This window comes from Chanodichthys erythropterus, chromosome 18 (genome assembly GCF_024489055.1).
Source record: "Chanodichthys erythropterus isolate Z2021 chromosome 18, ASM2448905v1, whole genome shotgun sequence".
NCBI lineage: Eukaryota > Metazoa > Chordata > Actinopteri > Cypriniformes > Xenocyprididae > Chanodichthys > Chanodichthys erythropterus.
In genome coordinates this window covers 25,898,855-25,918,824 of record NC_090238.1, presented here as the reverse complement: position 1 = coordinate 25,918,824, position 19,970 = coordinate 25,898,855, and the positions used below count along the sequence as shown (strand labels likewise).

The 19,970-nt window shown below is 38.1% G+C and overlaps 1 protein-coding gene across 1 annotated transcript in view; it reads left to right on the top strand.

The window, feature by feature from the left end:
• mdga2a (MAM domain containing glycosylphosphatidylinositol anchor 2a) overlaps positions 1-19,970 on the top strand; it is a 177,451-nt gene that overhangs the window by 130,524 nt on the left and 26,957 nt on the right. The window contains exons 10-11 of the mRNA XM_067367531.1: positions 1,445-1,714; positions 7,395-7,543. Coding sequence (XP_067223632.1) covers positions 1,445-1,714; positions 7,395-7,543 — 419 coding nt within the window. The remainder of the gene's footprint in view (positions 1-1,444; positions 1,715-7,394; positions 7,544-19,970) is intronic.

Genomic DNA, 19,970 nt, shown 5'->3' with positions numbered 1-19,970 from the left:
GACAGTACTCTCCTTAGAATGGCCCTGGTTTGACATTGCAAATAAGTAGAGAAAGTTCACCTGCGGGGCATCCCTCCTTGTTATCTGCCCCTCTATAATTGTTCGGTAGGATCTTGCTTTTGCTCCCCTTTTAAAAGGAGGGTTCCAGATACCTCCCTCATATTTCTAAAGTCTTGAAGTAAGACTGAGTTCCTCTGGGGCTCCCTTGGGGTTTAGCCTCTCTTGTGTTGAGGCTCCCCCTTAAAGAGAACATAGCGTATAACATATAGTTATATATATATATATATATATATATATAATATATATATATAATATATATAGAGAGAGAGAGAGAGAGTAAATAAAAGTTCAGCACATGCCTCCATTTATGTACAGGGCCAGCCTGGACACAGTTATTCTTTATTATAACATTTTTGCATTTTACTAAAAAGTAAGGAAAAGTAGGAAAATAAAGGAAAATAAAAAAAATAAATAAAACGTAAAATAATTCAGTGTAGTTTTATAAAGAAATACAAGCATACACAAACAGTATTTGCCTACTAAATTAATTTCAGACATTTAAGCTTATGCTTTTACTGGTACAGTAAATTTGCTTTCCTTTTTGATTTCCAGCACTTATAGAAGAGTAAAAGTGGAATGTGGTGTGTAAATTCTGTGTATCAAGCTCTCTCTGTAAGAATGACTCTCAGCGGACATTAATAGAAGCGCTGTGCACTACAGTAACAGGAAGATTCTCCAAATCAGACTATAAAAAGTGCAAACTCTGTGCAGATGCCAGCGCCCTTCTAAGGACATCATGTTATGTTTGATGATGCTCTCTCGGGGCTGTGCTCTCTTATGGTGTGCATCATGGTGTATGTGCGAGCATTGGCTCACAACACCATGAATCACTGATTCATGACAGGTCACCCTCTTGTGAGTGGGTGAGTCAGCATTTTTACCCCCTTTTTTCTGCTGTTTTGCTGCTTCACAGTCATTATAAACTTTCAGATCCATCTGTGATATCTGTACAGCTGCTGTTGCGATATTCTCAAGTAACTTTCGTGTTTCACATTAACAGGCTACTATACTGTCAAAAAACTGTTAATTTTGTGAATGAATCTTTATTTTAACACTCTTTTATCTCATTTAGTCACAGTAAGTTCATTCTGTACTTCTCTAAATTGCCACGTTTCTCAACCCTGCTGAAAAATGCAACATGAATTCCATGTTGGTCCAGGGTGGTTTATGCTGGTTAGAGCTGCTATAGTGCTGGTCTAGTTGGTCATGCAGTTCTCAAGCAAAACTGAGCTGGTGTAGCTGGTCCAGCTCTCCCGCTTCCTACGCTTGTGATTTGCATGCAAATCATATCTTATGCTGGATTTTTCAGCAGGGAATTGTATTAGTTTTATTGACTTAGTAGACACGTTCTTTGTGGCTGATATGAATGTGCGTCCTTTTTCAGATCCTCCCGCGGTGGAGCCGGTGTATACAGAGATCCGGCAGGGTCTAGGCCGGCCATTCTCACTGAGCTGCAGGGTCTTACGTGCCCACCCCTCAAGAGTACTGACGTACGAATGGAAACTGGGCACCAGACTGCTAACAACAGGCAAGTTCGATACTCGGGACGAGACGGAATACCACGTAAGGGCACTCAACCGCGAGGGCTACGGTGCATACACTTGTGACATCACCAACGAAGCAGGGGCTGGCCGATGTACTTTCCTTGTCACAGGTAACACAATTAAAATACATGTGCAATTTAAATGGATGCATTTGCAGTGTAATTATGTATATTTAAAGCTGCAGTCCGCGATTTTTCGTCTTTGTCGCCATCTCTTGTTTGAAACCTGCAATTGCAGTCATATGCGGAACATGAATCGAATGCTTGTTGTCAGTCACCGCTCCGGTGAGGATACTGAACTTCAGAATCACAGATTCTACGTCTTGAAAGTATGACCAATATAAGATTTTTCACTGGAAAATATCATCTGAACAAGTAAGTAACATGTCTGCCACTTTTGTTCTGACCAACTGAGGAAAAAAGCATTAGGCCTACAATAAATTGTGCTGCCAGTGATGATTAAATCTAATGATCGCTTAGCTCGGATCATGCTAAACCATGCAAATTATTATTACTGTTATACTTTGTTCTCAAATCATTAATCGTTCCTCGCATAGAGGAACTGCTGCATACTCAAATTTCCCGCGGAAATCCACCATGTTGCATGTCGTTATTATAAAACATTATTACAAGCTTGTGAATCGAGCTAAGATAATGAGATAGTTTTGAACACTGGCTGGTTATGTACTTGCTCAAAAGTTGATTTTGGATCATTATTAACCAAAATAAGTTACGGACTGCAGCTTTAAGAAGATAGCACATAGGGGGAAGGATGAATCAGTGACTCTTTCCACTGGTTACATTGTTACGCCTGTAGCTTGCTAACAAGTAACTTCTCAGTCTTTATGAGTGAGTCATTAAATGACTAAACCAGTTTGATTCATTCATGAATGTAACAAATGACTCTCTTTAAAAGAGAATCGGTGAATTGTTCAAAAACTGTTTTAATTAGGTACAAAACAAGATAACTGTCTTTATGAGTAACTTCAATGATTCATTCAGGAATGAGCTCTCCAGTACTATGTGTTGCTCAGAAGCTCGCAATGGTTCTGCTTTGGCTTTGTGTGTGATTGTTTTAAGTGGCGGAACAAAACTAGACAAAATAACTAGTAAAAATATTGTAGCTAGCAAAATTATGTTTGAAATGCAAGTTACTCAATGTTAACTTCTTTCTTGTGTCCCAGATGATGTACAATAAATACACTAGGCACGTATACTATGTATTATATACCCTACTGTCTAGTTTATGAGTTTAGAAAAGATTATTTTGTCAACCAGCATTGGAGCCTGATAGTGCTTCCCTTCCTCAATGTAATTAATGCTGAGACCATTGAATGCTTGAAGTGTCCATCATTCCTCACTTTAATTTTCTTGTTAAACAAGTTTATTATCTGGGTTTTTGAAGTGCACTTTTACTTGTTGGAATTTTCAGTGTGAACACACTGCTTTCACTTTTTATACTACAAAATGGAAGAGTGCATTAGTACAGTATGTGAATTGGGATGCGCCTCTTGATTATCGAAATGCCACACTCAATATTGGGCTAAATATTAGCATGGCTGTGATATTCAGAGCAAGCAACAGCAATTTTGCTCATGTGCTTGTTTCTTAATTGTACATGTTGGTTCTTTGTTGGGTCACCATGCAATCTCAAATCTATCTCCTTATGCAAAACCTGTCAAGAATCACCAGTTAATGATACTTTGGTGCCTGATTAAAATCTGTTCCTGATAGGCAAGAGAAACTCATAACAGATTTTTGTGCTACATACTCTGTTATTTTTTTTTACTGTGCATTAAGCAGTTATTAATAACATGCTAATCTCAACTACAAGCACTTAACAACAGAATAAATTAAACTGTGCTGATACATTACTAGCATTATGTGCTTCACTAGCAATTCAAAAGCAGAACTTGCTTTTCCTTCGAGATTCAAAACCCCATATCTAGGACTTGCCGTAGATCTGTTTTGGCACCGATAAATCCAGTCTACCGTGTCACCTGGAACATTTGGTTCAAATGGTGGAGCAGTTTCTCTTTGATTTCGTGCCACCACATAAGTAGCCTGATCTCATGCCTGCTACTGCACCAGACGCTTGTGTTTAGAAATGGGAACTGCTAGCTCGTGTTTTTGCCCTCCCTGCTGTTGAATATTCATGGATGAAATCCCAGCTGGTTGATGAGGCATCCTGGACCAGAGGAGGATGTGGGGGAGAGAGAGAGAGATGAGCTACCTGCTTTCTGATGCATAGGTTATTCTTGGAGATGTTCACCCCTAATCATTTAATTTGCATTGACAATTTCCTGCTCTGTTCAGCAGGCATAAAAGAGGATTATATCACTCATATCCACTCTCCTTGTATCCGCATCTCTCTCTCTCTCTCTCGTTCTCTCTCTCCTCCGTGCACTTCTGTAGGACATGCTGAAGGCCATTATTTTGCACAAACCATGCATCTGTGATGAGCCTCTGCTCTCTGTGATGCTGGAACATGCTGCACTAGCTTGAAGCTCTCATTTATCGTTGTCATCATATGGGTTTTTATATGTATGGGTGTTAAAAGAGCACAAGCCAGAAAATCCCATGTTGAGTCTGTTTTATTGGAGGTTAAGCTCCTGTAATGTTGTATTGCGAAGCGAACATGGCGAATTCAAGCAAATGAAGACAAAGGCACAGAACAACAGCCAATGTCACATGGCCACAGGGTTTTGTGTGACACTTGTGTGAACAAATGGCCAATGCATCAAGCTGACATTTCTCTTTGTCAGAGCAATGTGCACAACTGTTCGAAGATTTAAAAAAAGCTTGAGTTTTCTCAGTCTCAGCATTCATTTTAGATGTACGCAGTGCTGGGCGAACTCAACAGGGGTTACCAATTAATACAGCAGAAAGTTCAGAAAGTTGAGTGAAGGCCCTGCAGGACCATCATGCACCTATTTTCTGAAAGGGCACCAGTGTTGTACTGGCTCACTTGTGCCCAAGGCGAAATAAGACGTGACCAAGGAAAGAAACACTTTTTAACAATAAGTTTTATTTTAAGTATGAAATGTTTTAATGTAGAGGTACAGTTTTTGTTTTGCACATGAGTTGACCTGGGTTCAAATCCCAACCTAATGTTCACATTACCAAATGTGAATGTTTCTGCATCTGTTTGCACTAACATTTTTTCACAATGTCTTTACATCATTGTAACTGCAGTAATACAGTTTTTAAAAGAAGTCTCTCTTTTGCTCACCAAAGCTGGAACAATTTGATAAAAAATACAGTAAAAAAGTAGAATATTAGAAAATTGTGATAATAGTTTATATTTTAACATTTTAATGCTTATTTGGTGCTCTAGAAACATTTCTTGTTGTCGTCAATGTTGAAAACAGTTGTGCCGCTTAATATTTTAGTGGCAACCATGATAAATATTATCTGGATACTTTGATTAATAGAAGTTAAAACTAACTTAGCTTCAAAAACGTAACTTCACAAATGTCATTCTTGTCAGTTTTTGATCAATTAAATGCATCCTTACTGAATAAAAGTATTAATTGCTTTAAAAAAAATTTTTTTTGAATGGTAGTCTACCGTTTCAAGGGTTGTCAAGAGATTCAAATATTCTTATTAATTTGATTAATTGAACATTTTCACAGTAGTTAAAGTGTTAACACATACAGTTCCTTTTTAAGATAAGACAAAATGTGTAAATCCAGAATAAATATTCATCAAAATGATTTGAGCCATAATACATAATTTCTTTAATAATGTCTTTATTCAAAGCTAAACTGCAACTGAACTTGTTAGTTTAACACTGACTATATGTAAAAAGTGTGACAATATTTGTCAAAGATAAAAAAATCTTTTTTGGAAGCAGCATTCAAAATTCACTTGACTCAAAAATCCAAGTTGGTTTGCTTCAGGGTGCCTGAGCTGTGGGGATGGTGGTCTAGTGAGATGGGTTAGTAAGTACTCCCCACTGGTTGATAGCTGCACACTGCTGGGGAGTCAAATATAAAGTATTCATGTGCTGAGATTTAGTATGAACACAGATTCTTTGTCGTGACAGTGCTGAACACCAGGAACCAACTTCAATTACACAACTATTCTCACCCCAGAGGTCTCCTGCTTGGTCTTTGTAGCTCAGTCCTACATGATAGTGTCTATATACAAAGGAAAATACACATATATCAAGAAGTAGTGGTGGTTAGTGTTCGCTAGTGTTCGAAGAATTGAGTATATTCACTGTAACCCAGTGAATGTGTAAATTTCATTTCTTCGGATTTCCACGGCTCTTATTTGTTGCATACTGATGTACCTTGAGACTAGGTGAATTCAGAATTGTGGTATTCATCCAGCCCTGAATCTAATGGATCAAAGTTTTGCACTTTTTAACACTCTGGAGTCTGGCAGCTGATCCATCCAGTACTTTATTTCTACATCTTAGGCTGATTTAAGAGCCATGTGTTTATGATGCTCCTGCTTTTTCTCTCCACCTTCACTCAAGCATTGATTCCCAGAGGAGTCAAATTTATCCCTAAGCCTTAAGCAGAGTAAACTCCATGGACCCATTAGCATTGGCTCTAGATTTTTCCCTCTTAATAAGCTGGGGATAAAATAAGTGCTGGTGACAGGCCTTATCCCTGACCTGCAGACATCAGCAAACCTTTTCTCGCTCTTCTCACTATAACCCTCCAAGGTGTTTCTACCGACTTGGTCATTCAAAATTTCTCTGTCGAGAGATGGACTTTTTGGATTGGCCTGTCTGACAGAAAGAAGCAGCTGTGGAAATGTGGAAAATATTTACTGTTTTATTCTGCTTTCTAAAAACTATTTTGATTAATTTTTAATAATTTCTTTTGGTTTTAGTATAGTGACAATATAAAAGCTAATTTTCTTAATGATATAATTCTCCAAGACCTTTTTACCACTCAACCACAACAATGTTTTTTTTTTTTTTTTTTTAGCTTTTTGTTTATTTAATTGTGCTGTCTTAGCAATGTACTGTAAAAACAGCTATTTTAGACAAATAGAGTTTCTTTTCATTTTGTGAGCATAAAGAATTTGTTGTCTGCAAATAATATATTTGTTCTTTTTTACTTTGATTCTGCAAGTGTTTTTTAGCTTGGCGAGAAACAGACAGGCCTTGATGCAAAACAGTTTTTTCTTTCTCGTTTTCATATATTTTTTCATTGCTTGTCAGCTTTCAGCAGATAGAGAGATGAGCTCTCCTAATGGTTTTGCTTTGTGTCTGTCTCCTTTGAACCTCTGATGGAGAACGTTCCTCTTTTTTTACTCATTTTCCACCAGTAATGGTTTGTAAACGCATTCACAATATCCTCTATCATCACTTCAGTGCGGCAGACGTTTGACCCGCCGGTCTAAACGGCAGACTATGTGTTTTTTAATGATCTCTAAATATACATATACATACAGCATAATAGCAGTGAGACACTTTTCCATTATTTTTAGAGGAATTATCAAGTTTATTAATTTATTTAGCTTCACTGAGACAGGCTTACCTTATCAAACAAATCCCTTTAGTTTACTTTTTGTTCAAATGACTTGATCTGACACACCCTAAATGGAGAATATTTGTGATAATGGCCAGAGGGAATGAGGAATCTAGCACGTTTGGATCTGCAACTTATAGCCAACGCAAGCCATGGAAATCTGTCTAAATTGTTTAGTCAAGATTACAGGATTGTATATGAATTATCAGTTTAGACTTCTCATTAAGATTTCTCTGTCTTAGATTTGGCCTTGAAATGTGGCTTTGAATTTACACTAATAAGCCAATGTGTATTTTCAGGTAAAGCCTATCCACCTGAGTTCTACTATGACACCTACAGCGCTCTGTGGCAGAACAAACCTCGTGTCTACGGCTTCAAACTCCAGTGGACTCAAATGAATCCCAATGCGGTCGACCGTATCATGGCTTATCGACTTGGTATCAAGCAGGTGAGTGTGTCTGAACACTTAAAGATGATGTTAAGTAGTTACTTAGAAGTTTTTATCAGTGGTATTTTTTAGAATTCATACCAGATAGATATGTGGGAAATGTGTAAGGGTGAATAAATGTCCACAATAAAAATGTTTTGTTGGACTGTTTTAATTACATTATAATTTAAATTAATTAATTAATAATAATTATATTAAATTGTAAATAAATTCAAAACATATTTATTTTATCAGTCATTGTATGTATGAACTGCATTTTAATGTCTTTAGTTATATTTCTTGAAAACGTTAATAGATAGGACAAAAAAGACCATCATTTAATGTTCTGTTACCCAGAATGCTTAGTTCTATTTTTAAAAGCCAGGTTCGATGCAAATTAAATGCACCTTCTTGTCTGTGAAAAAAAATTTGAGAGAAAGGCTGTGCTCATGGCAATATATATGCTCATGGCAATTGACTTTTCACATCTCTATTGTCTTTATATAGCATCCATGCTAATGGTGCATTTGGCATGTGTGACGAATGTTGTGCACAATTGCTTATGAAAGCAGTGCTAAATTAATACTGAATTTAAACAAGTTTAGCTGTCAACATCCTACCCATATAGGATAAGTCAAGGAACATTATTAAGATTCATGGGACACATTTATGGTTACTGTTGACGTAGTTCACGTCAGTGTAACAGATACGTTCTGTTTATTGAGTAAGGCTAATATTTGTCCAAGAGCTTTAGCACTCTCCGATGCGCTGTACTGTTCTGCCTCGGTGCGTGTGGTCATGCAGAGCATTGTGGTTGTCAATTACAAGTCATCATCACACTGTTCTGTCACCCTCTCCTTCACACTTCCTCTGCTCAGCTGGAATGGCAGCGTCCACGGCCATTTATAATGACATCATGTGGGGTGATTTATTCCTTGTCAGATTCGCCTTTGCTAGTGGCTGCCTACTGGTGCTCAAAGTCAATGCAAAGTACACGTAGCACGTTTTGCCATGCCATGTTGCTTTTGCCGTATCCTTTCCTTACGTTTCGTTTTGTTTCTATCTCCCTTTCATTCTCTCAGGCTTTTAGCAGGTTCCATCAAGGTCTCTGCTTTGCTTGTGTTTTGGGATTGCATTATTAGTAATGTTTACTAGTCTTAGCACTCTGCTTTTTATTCTCAAGGGATTGTTGAGCTCGAGATGAATTTTGTGCTTGCACATGAGCAATATTGTTTTCCAGGCAGTTGATGCAAGAGTCTATATAACAGCAAACAAATGATGAACCTTCGCTCATCATTTACTAATTCTAATGTTGTTGCGAACCAGTATACTGTTCTTTGTTTGTTTGTATGTTTTCCAGGAACACAAAAAGTGCAGTGTTTGAAGAATTGTTACACAGCTCTTTTAGATAATAAAACAAAATAAAAAAAATCCATACAACTCATGCATTATATTCTATGGGTTTAGTATGATATAAATAAGAAAATAAGGAAATCATTTTGATTTTTGCTTGAACTTTACTCTCTAAAATTGTATTTATTTAAATGTAAAACAATTTCAAAAGTTTGGGGTTGGTAAGATTTAAAAAAAAAAATCTTTTTGTAAGACGTCTCTTACAAGACTGCATTTATTTGATCAAGTAATATTGTGAATATATTTAAATCTAATTTATTCCTGTGATGGCAAAGCTGAATTTTTAGGAGCCCTTAATCCAGTCTTTAGTCTGGAGTAATAACTGCTGAAAATTCAGCTTTGCATCACAGAAATAAATGATATTTTAATGTATATTAAAATAGAAAACCATTATTAATATTATTATTAAATTGTAATAAAATTTCACAATATTACTGTTTTTTCTGTATTTTTGATCAAATGTGCATGGTATGGAGGAATGCACAGTGCATGCAGGGTGTGTGGCCTCAGTATCCCTGAAGTAAGTAGTGTGCTGTGTGAATGTGATTGAGGAATGTGCAGGGTAAAAATTCAACTGAAATTGCATTAAATCTGTTTATTAAGATTATTAAGATTATTGTTTATTAAGATTATGCTGCAAGATGTTTTTTTTTTTTTCAACTACATTTAAAGGTCCCGTTCTTCGTGATCCCATGTTTCAAACTTTAGATAGTGTGTAATGTTGTTGTTAGAGTATAAATAAAATCTGTAAAATTTTAAAGCTCAAAGTTCAGTGCCAAGCGAGATATTTTATTTAACAGAAGTCGCCTACATTGAACAGCCAGTTTGGACTACATCCCTCTACTTCCTTCTTTAATGACGTCACTAAAACAGTTTTTTGACTAACCTCCGCCCACAGGAATACACAAAAAAGGGGGCGTGGTCTTGTTGCGCTCCCATGGAGAAGAGCAAGAGTTGCGTTTGTAGAGTGTGTTTGTCGCCATGTCGTCGAAACGGTGTTATTTTCATCCCGCAGTCCAATCACCTTTGTTTGGCCTTCCCAGGGACGCTGTACTTAGAGATCAATGGTTACAATTTATGTTTAACTCGGTTCCCGAAAATTATAATTGTGGTATCCTTACTGCAATAGTTAATGTTGGACTGCAGTGCACATTATGGCCACAAGAGGTAACTATGTTTATGTATATGTCTGTTTTCCGTATGAGGTACTCTTCTGAGTGAGTGCTAACGTTGTACATTTTCTGTCGCTGCTTGTGGAGATTAAAGAGTTCAGTCTCTTGGGAATTATTGTCTTTTGTGTTCATTCGGCACAACACCACAATAATCTGCTGTCGAATCACAACACAGGAACCGCTGGCACAATCAGAACTCGTTACGTATTTCTGAAGGAGGGACTTCATAGAACAAGGAAATCATCAGCCCGTTTTTATGACAGTGGAAACAGCGGTATACAGATAAGTAAATTATGTGAAAAATACTGTGTTTTTTACACGTGAAACATGAACACATGTTATATTGCACACTATAAACACAATCAAAGCTTCAAAAAAAACATGAAAAACGGGACCTTCAAGTTCCCTGTTATAGGCATAACCTGCAATTTTGCAAATTCCTTGTTTATTCTCATTAATTCACGTTAATTCCCATATATTCCCGTTAATTCCCATGGGAAGTTTCCAGCCTTGAAAATTCCCCAGAATTTTGCACCCCTAGTCCCCAGAGATGTTGCTCCTGGGATGCGTGCATTTCATTTCCCGCACGCCATATGAACGTATGTTCACACGGATATGGTTATCTTTTCCGGGCTGCAGTTTATAAACACTGTTGCCCTTTGCCATTTATTAAACATAATAAATAGCTGTATTTCACTCTCACTTTTGTAAGGCACAAAGTCACAGAACACAGCCCTGGCAAATAAGCAAGGCACAGACAGACCAAGAGATGCACTTGCTAGCTAGGTCAGCAAGACAGACAGACTAGAGAGAGATCATCAGACTAGAGAACATCAACTTAACTGTACTGTTATTTGCTGACATCAAACTTGGAGAGGAGCGAACACTAGTTTACCTGATTGCTGTTCCCGCAATTCACTCTCATGGTGTTTTTTTTCCTCTATGTCTCTTTTCTCTTTTTGTGAATAGAAGGATAATTCCACTTAATATTCTCATCAGAAGTTGTAAACATTGACACGCGCTTTGACGAGGGGGAGGCAGGGCCTTGCGTAATTTGCGGGGCCCTAAGCAACTTGCATAATGAGCGTAGAGGTTTTTGAACAATGTTTTAACAATGTAAGGCTGAACACCATTACTGACAATGGTCATTTTGGCTGCTTGAGATTCTCCGGCTGTGTTGAGCAATCGAACCACGAGTTGTTAAATCTCCACCCTCTTCTGGAAAGAGGGAAGGGAGCAGCAGCTCATTTGGATTTAAAGGGACACACACAAAGGGCCTTATTTTAACGATCTAAACGCAAAGTGTAAAGCGCAGGTGCAATCAGGGCGTGTCCAAATCCACTTTTGCTATTATAACGATGGAAAAACGGTCTGTGCGCCGGGCGCATTTTTGAAACGGATTGTCCCTATTCTCTTAATGAGTAATGGGCGTAACGTTCAATAAACCAATCAGAGTGTCATCTCCCAATCCCTTTAAGAGCGAGATGCGCTCGCGCCATGGCAGATTGCTATTTACATGGCAGAATTTGTTGGTGATGAGTCAGTTAATATATATGTGTGTGTGTGTGTGTGTGTGTATTAGCACGATTGTTCAATTAATTAGCCAATTTCGTTCATCATTATAAGTAGTAATAGGCTAAATTGAAAATAGGTAGCCTAATTCTAATACACACAATGACTATTCATCATTACATTTATATTTATGTAGCCTACACAATAATATTCTTTTACACTGTAATCCTTTTGTTTTTAATATTTGGCATGTTTGTGTGATGTGCATCCCTGTGTGTAATAAGCAAAGTCAACGCGCACTGTGGATGCGCCCAGAGGCGCGGTTTCTACCAACACGCTCTAACAAAAAAAATTGCGCCATTGACTTTAGACTTTAGACCTGGTTTGAGTTGGTCTATGGCGCAATCTATTTTCAGCTCCTTAAAATAGCAATGCGCCGGCAATGCGCCTGAACACACCTCTTTTTTAGACCAGCACACCCATGGGCGCACTAACTGGCGCAAATGCATTTACTAATTTAAGGACGTGGCGCTGAACGGGAAAACGCAAACGGCGCCGGACGCAAACTAGCAAACACACTTGCGCTGCGCCTTGCGTCGCATTGCGCCCGGTGTATTATAGGGCCCAAAAACACTGTGTTTTTGCTCACACCCAAATAGGGGCAAATTTGACAAGTTATAATAAACGATCTGTGGGCTATTTTGAGCTAAAACTTCACAGACACATTCTGGGGACACCAGAGACTTATATTACATCTTTTGAAAAGGGGCATTTTTGTCTTCAATAGCTAATTTTAAAAGGTCCTACAGTGTGACAAATTACTTTTTAAAAGTACAAATCTCTCAATTTATATGAGGTCATAAAGGCTACATAATGTATATAATAATTATAAAAAAATCTATAAAATGGTGTTTAAAGTGGTTGTAGATGCATTTTAGCATGTCACACCACAGTATGCCACCCCATCTGCATGTGTCCTCTGGAGTGTAATGATCTAGTGGATGGATTGAAGAATCAGAAAATAATAAAAATCTATGCCTCCCATAATGGCCCATGTAATGTAGCTGCTGATTTCCTCCATTAGATTTGCTAATAAATTATTTAATGCATGTAGCAAAAACTTTTTTCAAAAGATGATCATCACAGGCTTGAAAAGAAAAGATTCTATCCATTTGAGTTCAGATGATGTTTATTTCCCAGCAGCTGTCACATTTTATATTTACCTTCATCAGCAGAAAGCATTTAATTAATTAACTCTAAAAGAGAAATAAATACATGCGTGTCATCTGCACTATAGAGAGGACACCTTGTACTATCCTTGATGACTTCCCAACTGAAAGCACACCTGGCACTGCAAAGAGAAAGAGAGAGAGTCAAAAACAAGAGAAGGGGCAGAAAACTAATTAACAGCTGTGTCCGGTGGGATGAAGCTGCTGTAATAAGATAAGCTTTACAGGAGAAATCAAGGATGGGACCCCAACGAACAGAGGTTAGCTGTGTGAAGCGATTGCGGGGGCATCCGTTCTGTGCTTTTGTGTGTGTCTGTGTGCACATGTGGGTGTGGAGCTGTGTGCTTGTGCCTGCAGTGGGTGGTGATTGACTCATCTGTTCTGATCATGATGGAGGAGTCTGGCCTCTTCGTTAATTTCTTATATTCTCCCTCTACACGGCCTCTGCGCATCCTTTTTTGTTCACCAAATGTTGTTCTGCAGTTTATTTGTTCTGTTTAACATGCCGCTTTTCCCCTACATGCTCATCCATCATGTTGTCTCCGCCTGGTCACCTGTCGACGCGAGCCCCTCGCAACGCTCTGTGGGCTCTTCGCTCGCTTTGGCTAGTGACATTTCCAGGACGCAACGGGCATGGGAAGTCTTAGCCTGACAATCCTAAACGAGAGGGTTTGGAGTGCTTGCAAGCTAATGAAGCCACTGCCAGCCAAGCATATTAGGCAGCGCTTCAGTGCCTAACCCTGGGACGGGCAATTTCACTGCGGGGGTCTGGCGTGTTTATAGATCCCCTAGGAATGAGATTGCTTACCCTTGCTTTTTATAGCCTTCATGTACTATATTAACACTCTTTGAGGCTGTGAACATGCACATAAATTTGATGATTTTGAATACCTTTTTTATGTAATTTCTAGTAAAAAAAAAATGTTGAGTATGTCACCTCTGATAAGGATTCTTCAATATATGTTGTTTAACACAAGGCCTGATGTATTACATCTTTCAGACTGATTGCTTGTTATTTCCTTTTGTTCTGTTCTCAAGCCTAGTGGAGAAACATGTATTCCCAATGAAAGAGATTCAATAAGAATCAAAGCAGTGGTTCTGTTTAAACCTGGTATAAAATGTTCCATTACGGGTGATTCGATCACAAAGTGTAGTAAAATACATCTTCTGTGATCACCAAGAGGCAAACTCCCCCAGTTTCTCTTGAAGCCAGTACGGAAGTGACTTAAACTGCAATTCACTGACTGGCCGCTAGGGACAGGCTCCAAAAGAGAGCAGAATCTCTCATTGAGCCCCATGTTAAAATTCCCAACTTTACAACAGGAAAAAAACACATTTACAGCCTGGATCAAATTGTGATTTTGGTCTATATAGCTAATTTTGCCCTTCATGACAACTCTGAGGGGGGTGAATTTTTTTTTATAACTAATAATTTCTTGAACAACGATGATGAAGAGCAGATCATTCAGAAGAAATTGACAGTATATCAATATTTCATTCTTTTGTGGACAAAAAGTGCCGTTGTTTGTTTTTCAATGGACGCATGGACATTTTTTCCAAGTGCGACGGATTGGATTCATCTCGCGATTGCTATTTCATTACAAAGGTATGAAGTCCCGTTTTGATCTTGCATGTTGTCATTTGCACACCCGACGCAAATTACAATATTACTGTTGCTGGAGCATTTATAGCGTTAAAAAAGATGGCGTAGACAGTAAACCTTTAGAACTTTCAAACGATATAGCTTGTTATCTTTAATACTTTAGATAGTGTCTGAGATATATAGCTCCTTAGTCTGATAACATGATCACGTCATGCTAGGCGGGCATGGTTTCAGCAACTACATGTAGGCACCTCAGTTCCAACCACGTCCCGCCTCTTTGTCCATTTTCAGTTATGCGGGAGTGACGTGCTCTGACGCGCTGCCAAGATGGTGGCAGCTGCTTTTTGGCTTCAAAAATGCTCTTCAGAAATCTACGGGTGACGCCACGGACACTATTTTACAGTCTATGGTGATCACTTGTGAAGGTCTCTGATTTCATGACTCTGTATTGTATTGTAAGTATATCAGCCATACTTTTAATATCAGTGCATTCCTAATCAAATCTGATATTAGTACAGTAGCATGTGTAACAAGGTTTTTGGTTTCTGTTGTTACTTTTTTTTTTTTTTTTTTTTCTCAATGTAGCTTGTTTACATCTGATATTGAGATGCGTTTTGGTCGATCGAATCACAAGTGGACGATGCTAAATACAGATGTAAACAGGGTCTTAAATGTTTGGAGCTTGTCCAATTTTGACCACTTCCAGAGGTAGTCAAAAACGCATTCAACCGAATTGCTTTCATAGTGTAGACCAGAGGTCTTCAGCCCTGCTCCTGGGGACCCACTGTCCTGCAGAATTTAGCTCCAACCCACCTGAACCAGCTAATCAAGCTCTTCTGGATTGCTTGAAAATCACAGGCAGATGTGCTGAAGCAGGTTGGAAATAAATTTTGAAGGACAGTGGGTCCCCAGGAGCAGGGTTGAAGACCTCTGGTGTAGACGCTCATGTGGTCGAATGTGTTCGAACAGCAACAAAAGGCAGTCTACTTTCTGCCTAATGACTTAATGCATAAACAACATAGGAAGCACACTAGCCAGATGGGATTTATACTTTGTCGGCTGAAGACCCAAGTTTGGTTTGAAGATGAAAAATGTACCAAGCACAATGTTCTCTAGCCATCTGATTTCTAATGTTCGGCGTGGTCTTGCGGCTGTCAATGCAGAAACAAAAGCTGCTGCTCTGTGTCTTTTTCCGTCTTCTCCAGTCGGGTTCATATGTAAATTGCATGAGCTTATTTCATCCTTTATATAGAAAGATCTGAAAAAGCCCATAGATTTACCTGCCCATAGACCCTCCCTTCGAAGAAATCAGGACAGAGTTAAAAGAGGACAGAAGAGACAGATGAGAACACCATTTGTAAATGGCTATGTGTCTCCCTTGTCTATTTGTGATCCGATCAACCAAAACACATCTAATACCAGGTGTAAACAGGGCCTGGGATAGACATACAACCCTATGGAGATTTTGCAGATTCTGTATAGAAAATGTCCTTTGTTCTGATATGCAGCAATCTTTCCATCTCAAACGTGGTCTTCAAGGATTATTAAAGCTACTTGAGCACTGGTCTCACAGCAGCAGTAAAGGGCAGCATGCAGTCATAGTTATGAACATGTTTCTATGACCTCGTTTTTCACTATACAGCCTACGTACTTCAAGTTTAACGAGCCCTTTTAACATTTTTTTCTGTGCTTATGGCACTTAACATGCTGTTGTAAAAGTCATCCTAACTCAGATGACATATAAGGTTACACCTCTGTAGTGCTGCAAGTTGGCTCAGCTTTATGTTTAGAGGATGTTATATAGCATTTTTTAGAAACGTTGTATAACGATTCATCTTTAATTAATGGGATTTCAGAGTTTACTTTAATGGGAATTAAGTGTCTTTAATGATATTGTTTTTAGCACTATCTTTAGCTCCCAGGCTAGATGAGAAATGGAAACCTGTTTTACTGCAGCAGTCCAGCATTGTTTAGTTCTCCAGGCGTGGTAAAGGCATTTGCACATAAAGCTTCCAAATCCACATAATAGAAATCTAATTCCTTCGAATTCCAGATAGAAGACATAAACCAAATTTGGCTTCTAAAAGTGTGAGGTACACAAGATGTTTGATGTGGAAAATACTCATATTGTTTCTCATTTCCAAAGCCTCTGTTATTGTTTATTTGTTCCTGCAGCCCTGAAATCCAGTTCAGGAAATATTCCATTTCATATTCAAGGTTTCACAGAGTTTGTTTCCTCATTTGAAATTACAACTGTATACTTATCACAAGTAAATAAATATTATTATAATTATCAATCAATGCCTAATGAAGCCATGAAGCACCTGTGGGATGGCAGGTGACCCTCGGCCCCCCATTTTGCCCCTAAGAACTTGTTGTAGAGTGTTTGAATTGCATTCATGCTGTAAGTGTGTCATCATATCTCTGCAATGTTTCAACAGCATTGTAAGAATCTCTCTATTGATCATACTTTCCATGTAGTGCTGAGATGAAGCCTTTTACCTCAGGCTGCTTCTGGGATTTTGTTCCACGTTACTTGCTCACTCTAACTTGGTGGTGAATATGTCTGTGCTACTTTAGTTTTTAAGTACAAATACAAATTTAAAGGTCAAGTGTGCTGTTTTTTTTTTTTTTTTTTTTTTTTTTTTTTTAGATCTTGGAAGTAGTGGGGAATTGACTGTTTTATGTGCATACTTTTACAAATTTATCCAGTGAAGTATTGCCTGATGCATTTTTCTGACAAATCTGAAAAGCATTTTATCATTCTGGCAAGCTCTAATCAGATTGGCTGATTATACACGACTGGGAGTATGGGCAGACAAGGATTTTAACAGTGCATTTAAAAACAAAGTTGTCTTTCGTACTGGAAATGGAAAGTTTTCATGTTTATTGACAACAAATCTTTGAAAGTAGATTTTTCTTAAGTAGACACCTAGTACCATTATTAACACAAAAGAACATATTTTTAAACATGTTCTTGCTATACAGTGATAATGAGGTTCAATTTTTTTGGTCTCCACTGACTTGACATAAACGTTGCGGAAATAAATTCTGCTGGCCCTTGTCGTGTGATGACAAATAATGATTCTATTCTGTTCTATTCACAGAGTTTGGAATCTCAGAGTCAGGGCCGCCCTCCGCCTTCCATCCCTTGTGCACACTCACATAGTGCTTCTTCAGTAGTGAACTCAGCAGGGCGCACTTATCAGATCTCTTCCCCCACATGACTTCCTCTTTTCCCCTCTGGTTTGAAATCTCCTACTGTTCACCCTCGTAATTCCCCCTCTGAAAACTTAGTCTTGTCTCATTTGATCTCATACACATATAGATCAGTAGCATGCACTTGCCTTCTGAAATGAGGAGGCTTTCCTTTCAGGAGGTCTCTTCTTGATTTGTTTTTTTCATGTGCCATTCAGTGTTTACATGCTTTCCTGGTTAAAGGTTAATTGAACACCTTTTACAACAAGTTGCATTATCAACAAGCAACTAACACCATACTATTGTGTTATGTTTATATGAACATGCTATTTTATAGAATTTTGAAGTTTGAGATCATTAAGATTTTTTGGGATCAGTATGTTTTATTCAACAAGGAAGCATTAAATTAATCAAGTGACAGTGAAGCATCACGGGAAATGGGGTCTAAAATGTTATGAGCTTGTCCACTTTCTACCACTTCCAGAGGACTGTAGTTGAAAACCGATTTGACCAGATTGCTTTCATAGTGTAGATGCACATGTGGTTTAATGTATTTGAACAGCCACAAAATACCACCTATTCTCTGCCTACTGATATAATGTGTAAAGATTATGGGAAGCGCATTAGCCAGATGGGATTTAAACTTTGTAGATCCAAATGTGGTTTGAAAACTAAAAACGTACCAAGCACAATGTGCTCTCACCATTGCTGATTTCCAACATGCACTCACTGATCGAACAAAACGCTTCTTAATACCAGGTGGAAACAGGGCCTATAAGTAACTTTGCAACTACATATCATCTAACTCTCATTAATTTGCAGCTACATGTCAACTAACTCTCCTTAGAGTATTAGTAGACCGTTAGGTTAGGGTTAAGCTTAGTAGAATAAGTTGACATGTACTTGCAAAGTTATTTATACTCAGTAAAATGTTTGTTGGGGGACCATCAAAATAAGTGTTAGTTAGTAGAAATAGTTAAAATAAATAGTTAGTAGAATGTCTAAAGTAGACTATCCAAATAAAGTGTAACCAAAAACATATTTAAAAAAATCTTACTGACCTCAAACTTTTAACTAGTAGTGTCTTGAAACACTAGTAGTGTTTTAACTAGTCTTTTGATTTTTCGATTAGATTCAGACATGACATAAAGTGGTAATGTTCAAGAGGGCGAGTTGTTTAGTGATAAGTTTGTCTATTTCCTCCAGTTTGGTTTATTGGGGGACATGATAGGTGGACATTATTGCACTAACAAGGTAAGCAACCAGTCGCAGAGCTCAAATGACTATCAAGTGTTTTGCCATTCTCACCTCACATTTGTGCTTTGGGATCTTAATGTGATCTCAATGAAGGCAAAAGAGAAACTTGCCCACTGGTGACACTTCCTACTATTTCCGAGAAATGAGAGGTTTATACATTATTCAGTCACATATTTTGTGATATTTGTTGTATTTTGGTTAAATTTGTTATATTGGGCCTCCTTAGAGAAAACACCACTGATATAGATACACAAACGCACACATACAGTACACCCCTTGCATGCTAATACAACATCAAGGCTTCCACCCACAGTAAAGACTCAAGGACACACTTCTACACTTTCATGCACACTGTTTCACACTGAGAAGCACACAGTTGCTGATGTGATTCTCTTTCAATCTGTGGCATAAATGACAGGCCACCTTTTCACTCTATAAATTGTTTGTGCAGAAGGACAGTGTGTTAGGATACAGTTCCACCTTTACAGTACCATAACAAGAATATATTATTCTCTATTGCAGCAGAGGTTTTATGTCGGTACTGTAGCAAACAGCACTCTGCAGTCATCAAACTGGCCTTCGGGCTAATTCAAAGACTTGCACAACATCAACACATGGCTGTTCTTGGGAAATATGCAATTTATATCACACTGGATGAAGTATCTAAAGGTACAATGTCCTTGGGCCTACGTATGGGCTAATGCTAGCATAAAACCTTATTTACAAACGAAGCTTGTTGCCATTAGTGTGCATTATGACAAAATAAGTCTTGTGTGAAGTCTTATTACTGGGGGCACGCTGGAGTGGTTACACTAATGAAAGCGATTCATATTTTGCGTGCATAGGTAAGCGTGTATGTGCATAATGTTATACCAGATTCTAATATCTCACTTTTTTTTCTTTTTTTTTTGAGTTGGAGCTCAAGTAAATATCCATTTTTTTTTTTTCAGTCTGCTGTTAAAAAGAAGGAAACTGAAGCAAATATTAATTTGTTTGTATCATGGTTCTGAACTGCGGACACAAACTGACATTAAATGCACATGGAGAGCATCGATGAAGGGTTG